This window comes from Microtus ochrogaster, chromosome 4 (genome assembly GCF_000317375.1).
Source record: "Microtus ochrogaster isolate Prairie Vole_2 chromosome 4, MicOch1.0, whole genome shotgun sequence".
Lineage (NCBI taxonomy): Eukaryota > Metazoa > Chordata > Mammalia > Rodentia > Cricetidae > Microtus > Microtus ochrogaster.
Genome location: NC_022011.1, coordinates 83,039,248 through 83,054,233, shown reverse-complemented (window position 1 = coordinate 83,054,233; position 14,986 = coordinate 83,039,248). Strand labels below are relative to the sequence as shown.

The following is a 14,986-nucleotide window of genomic DNA, read 5'->3' as shown; positions in this document are numbered from 1 at the left end:
TTTTTTTTTTTTTTTTGAAAGCAAAAAGGTGAAATAGACACATTGGAATATTGGAATTGCACAGCAGAACCTGCACAGGATGAAACAAAAATTAACATGAACTATGCAGAAGTAGCCCTGATGAGGTTGACGCTCACAGAGGCCTAAGTCAGCGGTAAACACCCCACCCCTAGGTACCCAGGGTCCCTCCTCAGCACACAGCTCTCCCGTATATGTTGGTCGGTGAGTTCCCAGCCTTTGAGCAGCTTAATATCAGCGGAGAGTAAGGCTGATTCGAAGTAGAGTCGCTGATTTCAGGAGGAACTTACTCAAATAATGGCAGTGCCAGGTCAAAGGAGGAGCCAGAGCCACGGAATTGTGCCTTGGCTATAGTGCAGGGCCCTGCCAGCGGTTTTAGTGTGGATAAATGAAACAAATCAAACATTTGGTTTGTGCCTCAGACTTCAAAGAGTTAGGAAATATTGGGAATTTCCCAAGAACAAATGCCAGAAATAAAATATTGTTACTTGAAAAAAAACCCCTCTAATCCTAGAAATTTCATTTAGTTGGAATACTGCATTTGTAGGCAGCACATGCCCAGAGTTTTAAGCATAAGGAAGCTATCGTGTTGGGTGGTTGAAGCTTTAGATAAAAATACGCTTTCCTGTGGAACAGATGCCTTTGGCTGTTTTGTGAAGAGTGTGTGTTAGTGTGGGTTTGTGTTTGCAATAGGGCATTGTTAAGGGAACTATAATGATTTCACTGAAGGAGTTGTTTGTTTAAATTCTGTATTTCCCCCATTTCTCATAAGCATTCTTAGTAGAATTTAAATCAATAACAGAACCACCATCCCATGCCCTCTAGATTATAACTGAACATATCTCTTCCCCATCCTCCTTTCTCTGTGACTCCAGTGTGTGATTTGAGCAGAACAATGGCCTGGGCCCCATTACAGATTTCTTGAGTGACACAGACCCTGAAAGACAGTAGCCATCTAAAATAGTTTTTAAATTGGTAATTTTTTTTACTGCCACCCCCAATTTTACAGATTTGCATTCAATATTAATAGAATGTACTTAAAACAAATTTTTTGTTTGTTTTTTTGAGACAGGGTTTATCTGTGCCCTGGCTGTTCTGGAACTCACTCTGTAGACCAGGCTGGCTTCCAACTCACAGAGATCCACCTGCCCCTGCCTCCCGAGTGCTGGGATTAAAGCCACCATGCCCGGCTCCATTTACAACAATTTGTAATAGCGAATTATCTAATGAAAAAATTCTAGCAGATAACACATTTTATTCTGCTCCTCTGGCTGCCTCAGCCTCTCAGACAAAGTCGGGGCACACTTTGAATGGTCCCTTGTTGCGGCATGTGCAAGGCCACTTCTTATCTCACTGGCCACTTGTGGTGTATCATGTGACAGTCAGGTGGCATGACTGATGCCTGACTTACATCCAGATAAGTCTTTGTGCAGATGATTTCTCAAGAAAATATTTAGGGGGCTGGTGAGATGGCTCAGAGGTTAAGAGCACTAACTGCTCTTACAGAGGTCCTGGGTTCGATTCCCAGCACCCAAATGGTGGCTCACAACTATCTATGATGAGATCTGGTGCCCTCTTCTGGCATGCAGGCATACGTGTGAGCAGAACACTGTATACATAATAAATAAATAAATCTAAAAAAATTTTTATTTGGAATAGCGAAAGGAAGAGGCAAGAATGGACTGCCGTGTTTTCCTTGCTCACGCTCTATCTTAAAGTCCCTGAGTACAGTGTCCAGGCAGACCTCTGGTGGACCTGCCCAAAGCGCTGGAGCATCTAGCTCTGTGCACCGTGCCTGCTAGATCCTCCAAGAAGCATGGCAGGTGAATGAACATTTTTGCGTGTGAGTGGATTTTAGACCTGGTCCCGGGCAATGATGACTCACAAGTGGGCTTTCATGGCTTTAAAACGGACACAGTTGTCCAGTGAAAAGGGAAACACAGGAAATATTTGGTAATAATATCTCACGAGAGATTCATATGCAGAATTATTAAGGAATCAAACCAAACTGGGCTGGGGAGACTGCTTACTGGGTAAAGGCCCTTGCTGCTGCAAGCCTGACCTCAATCCCTGGGACCCGTGTGGAGGGAGGAGAGAACCCAACTCCCTTAAGTTATCCTCTGAACATGTTGTGGAACACTCGTCCCCCTATGTATACAATAAGTGTAAAATAGTCTTTAAAAGTTAGAAATAGACTGAACACTTCAGTAGATATTTTAAAGAAGATATGTGTATGGCTGATAAGCAATATGAAAAATTGCTCAACACCACTGATCTTTATGGAAATGTAAGAGGCCACAGTGAGCTACAACTATCTTAAATCCATTAGCCTACCTCCCCCCCCCAAGAGACTGACCTATAAGACAGTCTATACAATACAATTCAGTGTGCCAGCAATAATTATGTTTTTGTGAGTATTAGCTTTGGAAAACATTCTAGGATCCTAACTTAGGATCCTGTTTCTGAGGAAAAAAAAGAAAGGCAACTGTGTCTAAATGGAAAAAACACACATAATGTTGACCTGGGGAACAAGCAGGTGTGAACATTTTGTTCATCTGTATTTTCTAAACCTTTAATCCATACACACTATATGATGAAAAGAAAGACATTTATTTTCACATCACTGTGAGGAGGTACTCAGTCGCCACACCCACTTGCAACCACCTCAGAGTCTCCAATGTAAACACAAGCTTCTAAACAAAATTATATTTCATCTGTTTTTGTTTTTGTTTTTTTCATCAAGGTGGATCCAACCGAAGAGAAAGGGGCGCCCCACCCCTTCCTCCCATCCCGAGGTGATCTCTGCCTGCTCTTCTCTACCCAAGCTCCAAAGCTGCTTGTGTTGTTGCTGTTTGAATGCACACCCCTCCCCTTCCTTTGTCCCTCTCAGACAAAGAAGGTGGGGAGAACAGAAGCTGAGGTGGGGTTCTGTGCATTTGGTGGGGGAGGGAAGGGGACCAGGAAAGGTGCACCTAGCTGTTTGTCTTGTATATATTCTTGAGCTATTGCTTGCGTCAGCTGTATCCTGCCGGGGCTGGCTGCTGGGATCGATAAGCTTTTGTTGCAAGTAGGCAGAGATGAATTGTACCCTAGCCGTCAGCCCCACAGAGTCAGACGTTCACCGCTTGTTTGCTATGGGCTGTAGTTGTTAAATTCCCTGAGAGATGGTTTTGTGCATGCCTTTCTCACCACGCCGCCTTCAGTCTGTTTCCGTGAACCACAGACCGCCCGCCCTAGCAAGTTGCTGAGCAAGCCTCACGTAAATAAAGCCCTGTGGTTGCAGGATATCCAATCTTTGGAAGTCTGAGGTAGGCTCCAGGGCAGAGCTGTCCAACAGAAACATACTGTGAGTCCCATACCTAGTCTTTAAATGACCAGCAGCCATGTTTTATAAAGGTAAAAAGAAACAGGTGAAAAGAATTCCATTTTACTTAACTCTGTGCATCTGAAATATCACCTCAACCTGTAATCAGTATAGAAATTATTAATGAGATATTAACATTTTTGGTACTAAGCCTTGACACTCCAGTGATTGTTCTCTACGTAGGACAAACACATCACAGGTTTCGGGTGTCCAGCAGCCACATGTGCCTATACCCCACACTGTCAGACCGTCTGGATCTGGAAGAGAGGAGCGAGTACAGAACCCTCCTGTCTAAAAAGGCAGGGTGAGATTTAGCAATGCAAGAGATGCCTCAAGACAGAGTCAGAACTCAGTACCATGTTTGGCAGACAGTTGAGACCTTGGATTTTGGTCCCTTATTTTGCCTTTTTTCCTGAATATGTATATACAGGTATTTCTTCAGAGGATCTCTGTCAGAAGTTGATCTAGTACAGTTTACAGTCGCATGGAATAAAGCAAAGAAACTCAAAGTTGGTGGGCGCTTCCCAGCTTAGGACCAGCCGGCTACTGCGCTCACTGCTCAGTTGGTCTTTGTCTTGCAGATCTCCTTGTGGCCTTTAGTCCTCCACCTCAGAGCAAACCCCTTCCTCAGGGCCAAGCAGGAAAGGCCAGGAGGGCAGAGGAGGTTTAAAACCAGAATTGTGGGAGAAGGGGACAGATTTGAGATGATGGGTAGAGCTCTACAAAACCCACAAGGGTCAAGGGGATTAAGGACCTTACCAGTAGAAACTGGAAAGAACTGGTTTTGAGTGTCTTGGGAGCATCCTTGTTCTGGATCTATGCAATTAAGTCCCACTACAGGACCACAGGAAGGACCAGACTTGCCTTTTTTATGTATATATAATGTGTTTACAAGATTTTACTGGGACTTTTAAATCTAGCCATAGAGTTGGAAAAGATTTCCATTTTGATGTTTGATATAGTTATGTTTAATATTACCATTGTCTGTTAGAGCACACGCCACATGTGTGCATCTACCTGAACTTTGGATTTTGGGTCCAGTGTATTATTGTTCACATGTTGCTGGGAGATGCTAACAAAAAAAGAAAAAAAATCAATCCAAAGAAAAATGGAAAGACATACCTATTTATAGAATAATTGTTTCATTTATGTGGAAGCAGAACTTAGAAGTTCTGAGAGATGAAATGTCTAATAATTATGAAGTGACTGGCTTGAATATATTGTATTTTTGTAACTTTCCTTCCAAAGCCCTGAACTTAGTACTTTAGAAAGTCAGCCTCCCCCCCGCCATTTGTCTGTCTTCCATGAGAATGAAGAAATAACAAGCTTGACATTTTTTATTTCTAACAGTTTTATAATGTATTTCAAATTCTTTGAGCTGATGTTCACTACACTAAACATCCTTTTGATAGACTCTAAGTGACCCACTCTGCTAAAAATAGAATGACTCCTTCCTTACGCTATGTTTGGCAGGAAAACATGGGTCTGAATTTTTTTAAGGGGTAGTGAAAATCAGGCAGGTCCTAGTATGTCTCAATTTTTCGGGTACATTTCTAAATTAGAAGTAGGGTCACAGCTCAAAGTTGCCATTCACAATAAAGAAGTTTTAGAATGTATTTTTCAAAGACTGTTTCAGTAATACACCTCCATCCTTCTTTAGAACTCTGGAGATGTTCTGTGCTTAGCTTAACCTGTTGCAGATCATAAAACATGACTATTTTCTTCCCTAAAATCAAAGCTTACGTGTATGTTTTTTCCATAATATTTCAAGTTATGTGTATTCAAGATGCGATCCAGTATTTTAACATTCGTAAATCATTTGAAATCAGTATTAAAATTCAGTGTTCAGTGTGTCCTTCACTATGCATTTTATTTACTGAAAGCTGAGAAAATGTTTAACCCAGTGGTGCCTTACTCTGTGATCTGAAAGGAATCGACTTTTTATGTCTAAGTAGTGGGTTATTTGCATATTTGCAAAAACTATTAGGCCTTTATATTTTAACTTGTAATAGCAATTTTGTTGTAATAGCAGAAACAGGGTGGTTATTAAAGTATCCTAAAATTTTGGGTATGAAATTAATTTTCCCTGTTTATGGCAGGGGCTATAAAGAAATTTTTTCATACCAGCGCACTGTATAAACAGACACACTTAGGTCTCTGTGTCAGCAGGCTAGTTGAATGGTAGGGTACACTCTACACCTACGTCTTTGTAAGTTAGCCAGACAATAAATAAAACACAAAATGATACGGTGTCAATTTGTGGCTTTCTTCCCTGTGTAAATATAAACAAAAAGGTGAATGTCTGCCTCCTACTTTATACTGTGGTGGAGACAAACTCAAGAAAGATCCTCTTCAGTAAGTAAACACTCATTACTCACCACACACCTCAAGATCCCGTCGCGTTTGTTTTTCCCGAGACTGCATTGTCGTCAGCCTGTAACATGGGTACTGGAAGCCGTGGAAGAGGGAGACACCGACCAACATGGACACAAACAGACCTGGGAAAGCCATGGGAGCTTAGGAACCCGAGAGCTTCCTGAATCATCTGCCACGGACGTCACACGTGAGCCTTGCATGCAGGCTTCTCAGCACAGCCCAGCAACTGAGCACATAGAAGATCTGGCCTCATCTCTTTGTTTGAAGTCGTTGCTCTAACCCCGTGCGGTAGGTACAAAGTGAGGAACTGTCTATTAACACATGTTAGACGAGGTGAAGCACTCGGCACAGATTTACCAGAGCAATGAGGCCTCCACCCTCCACCGCAGTGCCGAGTAGGCAGCAAGCACTTCCGCGGCGATCCGAAGTTACTGGAATGCCGTCAGCTAGAGGACTAGAGGAAACCAACACTAGCAGAGAAATAGCTCCCACCAGGAGCACACGCTCTGGACTCACAGTTTGAGTATATGGGTCGTCATGTCAGGGAAAGCCTGACTGCAGGCTGGTCCCTGTGCCTCTGCAAGCCGGAAGGGGAGAGAATCAGTACTGGTTCCCAGCTGGCTCGCTCCTTCCTGTTCAGGCTGGGAACCCGAGACCATGAAATAACGCTGCCCATAGATAGCTAGGGTGCAACACACACACACACACACACACACACACACCTTAATTAAAAGACTCTAGAAACTTGAGTCATTCCCTGAGGCTTGTCTCCTAGGTGATCCGGGTTCTGCAGGCAATATTAACCATCACTATCATGCAACCAATCAGTTGGGTTCAATCTGAAGTCACAGAAAGTCAGAGCCAGAAAGAACCTTCTAGATTAGGGCAGCCACAGAACTCAGTGTCTTCTCCAGTGGGATACTTCTGAGTATAAAGTGATGATAGGCTTCCATGGCACAGCAGGTGGCCACTGAGGCTGCCTCACAAACTGGGCCTTGTGGTGCTCCCTCTCTGAAGTCATTCGGTCACCTCTCAGATGGGCAATTTAATGTCCATCAGATGGCATGCTGCGGACACACAGACACACCGTGGGGTGATGAAAATCCTCCCTGCCCTTACACTGGTCCAAGGAAAGCCGATGAAGAGGCCACAGCATCAGCATGCTTACACGCACTTGCGCATGTGCACACACACATGAGCACACACCCATGCACAGGGCACGCGCACACGCGCAATTGGATCCTGACTTAACCAAGCCCTGTGAGCCCACAGGTGGGTCAATTAAACTCTGTGCTCCTCCACTGTACAATGCTGATAACAATGCAGACACAAACATCAGTCAAAACAGCAGGCACTTGTTGCGTAGTAGCAGTCAATTCTAGATCATTTCTGGTCCTGCAGCAAACATCACCTATAGCGGGGAAAAAATCCGCCACACCAAGAGGTCTGATGGAATTTAATTCCAGAAAGGTTAGAATTAAAAATTCATTTCAAAACTGGCTTCACTTGCTAAACTGAAGTTGCTTATCTGTTTATCTATTCAATAAGACTTCAGTGAACACTTGGTGTGTGCTAGTTCAACAAGAGCGGCCCACCACGCCTATTGTCAGTGGCGTGACCTCAGAGTGCCAGGGAGGAGGCCACCATGGGTGTTGTGACTTCACCCAGCCAGCATGGGGCTTTCTACAATAGTAAACACTTCAGTGGCCATCGACCCGCCCCATTAAGTCATGTATTTGGTTCCTTTGTTCCTGTCATATCAATGCGTAAATTACATCAATTTTCTCTTTAATTTTTAACCTGCGGGAAAACTGGGAGGAAAAAAGAAAGCATTTAGTAAGATTTTTGATGGCCAATTGGTGTGGGCAGGGGTTGTTTTGATTCATTTGAAAAATAAATTCTGGCTTTCTGGATTTATAATGTCGCCCGTTCACATACAGTAGCCCTTTCTTTCCCATCATCCTCACAGCCTTGCTCTGCCCCAGTTGGGACCTGCTGCTCCATGTCTAGCTAGGGACTTATATTTAACATATTGCTGTGATTCTTTTGCTGGTGAGTATTTAGAAATGCCCTACCCCTCAGCATCACAACACAGAGCCCTTTGTCTTAAAATATTGCTTCTGTCAGTACACAGGTGTGTTTTTTCTCACAGCTAACTAAACTCAAGCTTTGAGGACCCCACATACACACGTATGGCAAGAGGAGCCCACTACTTAAGGAGGTTTTTAATGTTTGGGTTCTTGTTGCTTGTTTTGAGAACCTCACTGTGTCCACCAGTCTCGTCTTATGCTCACAGAGATCCACCTGCTCCTGCCTCCTGAGTGCTGGGATTAAAGGCGTGCATCACCAAGCCTGGCCAGGACTTTGATATCTAAGTTTTAGAAGGTTTTTATGCTGTGTGCCTGATGAGACCCAGGTCAGTCACTGAGTTGTCATTCCCCTTAGCTTCTGGTGCAGAACTCAGCCAAAGAGAATGTCCTAATAACTTTCCTAAGTTACCAGTTTCCCAGAGTGATGAGGAGGCTGGCAGATGGGAGACAGCAGCGGTTTGTCCCCTCCATATCCCCGGAAACACAGGTAATTTGCTTTCTGAGTTGCCCACATCGATTTGGGATCAAAAGCCCCACAACGTGACTTCTTTAGGGAGGTGCATTTGACCTGTGAGGTGCCTGGAAAAAAGCCTGGATATTCTCAGCTTAAAGCAATGGTTCTCAGCCTTCCTAATGCTATGACCTTTCAATGCAGTTCCTCGTGTTGTGATGATCCCCCACCCATAGTTATTTTCACTGCTACGTCATGACTGTAATTTTGCTACTGCTATGAATCATACTGTAGAGATCTGATACGTAAGATATTTGACATACGACCCCTGAGAAAGGGTCATTTGACTTCTAAAGGGGTCTTGACCCACAGGTTGAGAAACACTGGCCTAAATTTTGAGCCTAGAGCCTACTGAACACCTGGAATACACATCATAGATATCAGTGTGCTTCAGCCAGGAGCTCCTCCCCCACTTCCTGTTTACAGTCTTTCCTAAGTTAGAAGTCATGCATCAAGATGGTGTCAGCTTCCGACAGACCCAGAACCAAGCAGCAGCAGGCCATATGGGAAGACCCAAGAGCTTCAAGAAGCTTTTTTATGTGTCTCCTCCCTCGTTCACATCCTCCCTCACTGGGGAAGAATGATTCCTAGACCTTGGGAGTAAGAAGGCGAGTATTCTACAGTCTCGTAAGTATTGGTCTTAATATCAAGTGAACAGCCAACAAAACTTCAGCCAGTAGGCACAACCCCACTCGACCACTAGTGTGGAACATTCTTCACCATCAACACGGGGCTGTTTGGTTGACTGTGTTCATGAAAGGGCTATTTTCTCTTATGCTTGTTCCTTAATGGTTTACTCTTGGAACAAAGGCCTGAGAAGTCTCCAAATGAGGCCAGGAAGCAGGGAACACTGGAGCCTTGTAGTAAAGGCAATGACATACCATCAAATTCTGCCTAGTTTATTTACCTAAGTAAATACTTGCATGTTGTGCTAATTTTTCATGTAATCGCACTACTTATCATCTACTATATACTGTAAGCTTGAACTAGGGTCTTTGCATATTGTTACTGCTATTCTTTGAATCTTTACACATAGAAAAATCCAGGCCAGGAGACACATCTCAGTGATTCAAAGCACTTGTTGTACGAGCATGAGGACCTGAGTTTTTTAATCCCCAGCATCCACATAAACAGCTGTGAATGCCTGTAACCCCAGAGACAGGTGAATCCTGAGAGCTTGCTGGTCTGCCAGTTAGCTGAACTAGTGAGCTGGTTCAAAAAGAGAACGTGTCTCAAAGCTATAACATAGAGAGCGATAAAGGAAGACACCCAGCCTCCATAATGGCAATCATAGGCCCAACTGAACTCCCATCCCACCACACCCATATACCCCCCCACACACACACAAACAGAATCAACAAAAATATTTTTTTCTTTTTTTTTTTTTTAAAGGAGAGCGAAATCATGGCCCAAATTTGCCTCAAGACAGTTGCTTCTTGTGGATGAATGATTCAAATGCAAAAATACTGCTGTTTCATAAAGATGGGAGGTGCAGGTGAGCAGCATAGCTTAACAAGAAGCTTTATGCTGTTCTTATTTTACTCAGTGGACCATGGATGAACTGACTCTGTCCCTATGCCAGTGTTGACCACCTGAGACACACTGCTACCTCCTCCACCCCCATCTCCTCCTCCTCCATCATCATCACCCTCCTCCCCATCCTCATCCTCTTTCTCCTCCTTCTTCCTCCCTCTCCAGGTATTGATACATAGCCCAGACTGGCCTGGGTACTGGGAATGCAGGCAGGGCTAATGTGCTTGCCTGGTGGCTGTTCCTCGGATGTGATCTAACTTCCAGCCCCTCTTCCATTCTTAACTCTCACAAGTGGCTATAACGCGTGCCTTGAGGTTTTAAGAGGAACATGTACACCTGTGCCTTCAGCTTCCAGCTGGCAGAGACCCGTACCATTTCAAAGTGGCCTCAGAGACGCTGTTAAAATGTAGCTATTGTTTCATTCAGTGGTCTCAGATTTCTGGAACTCTCCATGGTGGAGTCAAAGTGTAACGTGAAGAGTTAACTTCTCTTGTGAACCTCTCTTCCTTTTGACTATCCAGTACTTGTGGGGCACGTTTGTGGCGCCGAATTTATCTTCTGTTCTCCTTGGAGTTGGAAAACGATGTGGCTCAGTCAAATACCAAATAATAGGAATCACTTTCCATAAAAGTTTAGAACAGACTCTGCTTCAGTCACACAGCCCCACACATATTCAGAGGGAAAGTAAGGTTACAGCAGAATGACAGGCTCGTGTCTGACGAGATGGAGACGCTGCCATCGGTTTCAAAGGCTTTCCCCATGCATTACCTCACTGAACCCAGGCAGGGGGAGAAACTCGTCCCCATTTTGCACAGAGCTAGCAGCCCTGGGAAGTGGCAGGTCAATCAGCGTTTCCTGGAGGTCTGTAGGCTGGCACAGTTGAGACTAGAACTGGCTAGGTAGCCCACACCGACCTGGAGCTCATGACCCTCCTCTCTTGTGTTCTGGCAAATCTCACAGCACTTGTGCTGATTAAAAGGGGGCCAGGCCAGGTGTTGCGCTGAGCCCTGCTGTGTGGGAGGCTTCGCAAGGCCTGCCTGGGTAACTTAGCAGCACCCTGTCCTAAACTTTAAAAAAAAATTCATAAAGGCCTGAGATGTGGCTCAGCAGTAGAGGGCTTGCTTCGCTATATATACCAAACTCTAAGTTCAGTCCGCAATACTATAAGGGAGGAGGGGGGAAGGGGCATTGCACTGCTATGACCTTTTCAGTCATACTGTCTTCTGGCATTTTTATCATAATTGTCCTAACTTATTTGGCAAATATTACTGACTGAGCACTGTTTCAATAATCAGAACATTAAGGGTCAGAGCAGCTGAAGAAGTGAGGTCTGTATTGCACATACCGATGCCTCAGGGAATCTATGGAGCAAGCCTGTAACCAGAACTAGGCAGGGTCCGCCACTGCTCTGAGTCCTGTGAAGCTGGGTTGAGCCATGTTGGGTCACGCTCACGTGGTTGGCCTCACCGCCCTGGCCTAGCTGCAGCCCTCCCTGCCCCAGGAGCACTGAAGAGCTTTGCCAAATGCAAATGCCAGGAGTCACCTGGGACTCACCAAAACAAAAGTCCTCAGAACTCAAGGGGCAAGCTTCAAGAGCATCACACAGTCGGGTATCAGAGTCACTGTCTTTTGGCTTTTGCCCTTGCCTTGCATCTTTAAAACAACATTCTGGTCTAGAAGATATCTGAAATAACACAAAACCAAACCACCATGATAGCCTCGCTCTTTGTCATAGCCACTGCCCACGCTGCACGCAGCCCCCATGTGCTGACTCATTGGGTGGGTGATATTGTCTCTAAAACAACCACCTTAAAAGTAATATTGGGGTGGTGAGATGGTTTAGAGGGTGTCTTGGTTCCTTTTCTATTGCTGTGAAGAGACACCATGACCAAGGCAACTTATAAAAGAGAGCATTTAATTGGAGGCTTGCTCACAGTTTCAGAGGGTGAGTTCATTTTAACAGGGAGCAGGCAGCAGTCAGGCAATGTGTTTTTGAAGCAGTGGCTGAGAACTTATATGTTAAAATTTTGTTGTTTTGTTTGGTTGGTTTCTTTGTGTAGCTTTGGAGCCTGTCCTGGAACTAGCTCTTGTAGACCAGGCTGGCCTTGAACTCAGAGCTTCACCTGCCTTTGCCTCTGTGCTGGGATTAAAGGCGTGTGCCACTACTGCCCAGCTTCAAAAGCTTATATGTTAAAACAACAACCATGGGGGCTGGAGAGATGGCTCAGTGGTTAAGAGCATTGCCTGCTCTTCCAAAGGTCCTGAGTTCAATTCCCAGCAACCACATGGTGGCTCACAACCATCTGAAATGAGGTCTGGTGCCCTCTTCTGGCCTTCAGGCATACACGCAGAAAGAATATTGTATACATAATAAATAAATAAATATTAAAAAAAAAAAAACAACAACCATGAGGCACAAAGAAAGCCTAACTGGGAATGGCATGGGCTTTTGAAACCTTGGCGCGTACCCCCCCCCCCCCCACACACACACACACGTCCTCCGTCAAGGCCATGCCTCCCAGGCCTTCATCAACATATAAACCAACTGGGGACTAACAGAAGACAAAAGAAACTTACCTAGAGAGCCTGGCAACTAGGGGACACACCCAGAACGGTGTCCTGAAAGCCTGGCTTCTACACACACACATACATACATTGTGACATGTGCGTGCACACACCACATGCACTGTTTACATGCAAGAATGATCAAACTGGCCAGGCAGTGGTGGCGCAGGCCTTTAATCCCAGCACTCGGGAGGCAGAGGCAGGCGGATCTCTGTGAGTTCGAGACCAGCCTGGTCTACAGAGCTAGTTCCAGGACAGGCTCCAAAGCCACAGAGAAACCCTGTCTCGAAAAAAAAACCAAAAAAAAAAAAAGAATGATCAAACTGTCTAATGGCAGACCTAGCATGATGGACACCCTTGTGATTTTAGCCACTTAGGAGGTAGAGACAGGCGAATCAGGAGTGTGGGCTACAATAAGACCATGTTTAAAACAAAAACAAGATGGCTACAAGGAAATGGTCCGGTACTGAAGAGCAATGATCACTGGGTTTGTGGTGGTGTAAGTCTTTTGACATGAAGGTTATCATGGCATAATCCCCACCCCGCCACCAGCAATGATGGACTAGCCAGTGTGAAGCACCTTCAATGGTCCTGTCTAGTACCCTAAATGCTCACCGAATGTAATAATTAAACGGCTTTATTCACATTTAACTACTGTTGTCCACAGTTTCCACCAGCTTAGCCGATTAAAGGAGAAAGCCAGCCGGTCTGGCGTTGCTGTGCTCAGAACGTAATTACACCACAACCACCCCATCCGCGCTCTCTCTGACCGTTAGTCTTATTTGCTCGTCTTTCTTTGTTGTTGTTTTCCCTTTACCCGCGTATCATGGCGCTTCTAGTGGAATCCAAAAATGTTAATAGATGTTAATTATGGATTTTTAAAAATCAAATCAAAACAGCAAAAATCATGAGAAAAGCTGACAAGCCTCCACCCTTAATCATCTCGGGGTTAAATAATGATCAGGATTCTTTCCGTTAAAGCGGATGTGCTGCATCTCGATGCTGACTGTCATAAATATAACTGAGCTATTAGGCTCTATTTTTCATTGCAGATGAAATTGATGCATCTTTGTGTGGTGTAGCCTGACATGGTAAAATTGTTACTCTCTAGGTAGGATATTCATAAAAATGTAATTATCGTAATCAGAACAGTCTTTAGACTCATGAGCAGGGACTGCCAGCTTCATGATTGGCAGTTTTCAATCACCTCCCGTAGAACAGAGAAACGTCTTAAAGCAGCCTTGGGATCATTAATGTTCCGTGGAGAGACGCTATTCCAACCAAATGACCAAGGGTACCAGGGATGCTGACAAGAGCTCCAGAAAGCCTCCTCTGCTAGCCTTGGCAGAGCTGGCTCAAGGCTTTTAATGCATTCCACTGTTTCTTTACCAACAGCAGTGCTACCTGCTGGAAGAGAAGGAAGAGCTCCTTGGTGTAACTCCGGAACCATCGCTAACTACGGATACTCTGCACTTAGCATTTGCCTCTTTGAGTTAACAACTAAACCAAAGACCAGCTCGGGCACTGCAAACACACTGTGCCAGCCGAAGAGAAGGTAGCAGGCCCTGGTCTGTCAGAATGTCAGCGTACTTGCCATCCCAAATGCTAGTTCAGGCATCACACTTCCTAGATTCAGAGCTTAATTTTATTACTTAGAGACATAGAAGTCAACAAAGTGAAGTGAATGGCCTTTCAGCTCACAGAGAAAGCCATCCTTTCAAACAGGGCAGCCACAGTGCCTCTTTTCACAGTGCTTAGCAGGGGAGCAGCGCCCCTCTGACTCCTGCAAGAACTCTTCCAACATCCTATGACTTAACCATCTTAGTAAGAAAAAAAATCCTACAGCCACGTTCTGTCTCCATAGTTTCCATTGGAACCCTTCCGTGTGCTCAGATGAGGCCTTCTGCTGCCAGGAAGCCAGGGAATGGGACTCGCCTGCTCTTCTTTGCCTCCAGCTTTATGCCCCACTCCATGGATGATGGTCACCTAGGGGCGCAGGTAGGAGGAACTGAATTAACCAGCCATCTCATGCAGTGGCTTCTCTCTTTCCATGCGACACTATGACAATTAAAGTTGTCCCTTCCTTGACTGGGATGATCTCATGGGTTCTTCAGAGACACTGCCACCCATCATCATGACTGTTTCTGGGGTCTTGTCACCTGACACACACACACCCATCGCCTCCCATCATCCAAACTCCCTTAGCTCTGCAGAAAAACTCTAGCTTTCCCATGTTGGAGCCTCACAACCCCTCTAGGTGGCCCTATTGGACAGCAGCTGAGCTTCTCCCGTGTCCCATTCCACCCAACCTGGCTTTCTTTTGCTGTTACCTGAGGGAAACTTCCAGACAGAGAGCGCACAGTAGCCTCCAGCATTGCCTAGTTGTCCCTCCACACGGAGGCAGACTGGAGTGGCCCTGAGCTAAAGCCTGTCTTTAGAGAAAGACCCCTCACGTGTCATCCCTCCAGATCTCTACTCAGCTGAGGTTTGGTTGTGGAAAGGGGTATGAAGAATCCTGTCCACGAACTA

The 14,986-nt window shown here is 45.1% G+C and overlaps 1 protein-coding gene and 1 long non-coding RNA gene across 4 annotated transcripts in view; one reads left to right on the top strand and one right to left on the bottom strand.

Moving 5' to 3' along the window:
* The window catches only part of Wipf1 (WAS/WASL interacting protein family member 1), a 104,481-nt gene extending 98,854 nt beyond the window's left edge, over positions 1 to 5,627 (top strand). For all 3 annotated transcript variants that reach the window (XM_005346581.3, XM_026778711.1, XM_026778710.1), the window contains exon 8: positions 2,762 to 5,627. In XM_005346581.3, the coding sequence (XP_005346638.1) occupies positions 2,762 to 2,817 (56 nt within the window). In that variant the 3' untranslated portion in view covers positions 2,818 to 5,627. The remainder of the gene's footprint in view (positions 1 to 2,761) is intronic.
* An 8,460-nt stretch (positions 5,628 to 14,087) lies between these two features.
* Positions 14,088 to 14,986, bottom strand: part of LOC101991800 — a 32,901-nt gene continuing 32,002 nt past the window's right edge. Inside the window, exon 3 of the long non-coding RNA XR_258235.3 lies at positions 14,088 to 14,443. This is a non-coding gene — a long non-coding RNA (uncharacterized LOC101991800). The remainder of the gene's footprint in view (positions 14,444 to 14,986) is intronic.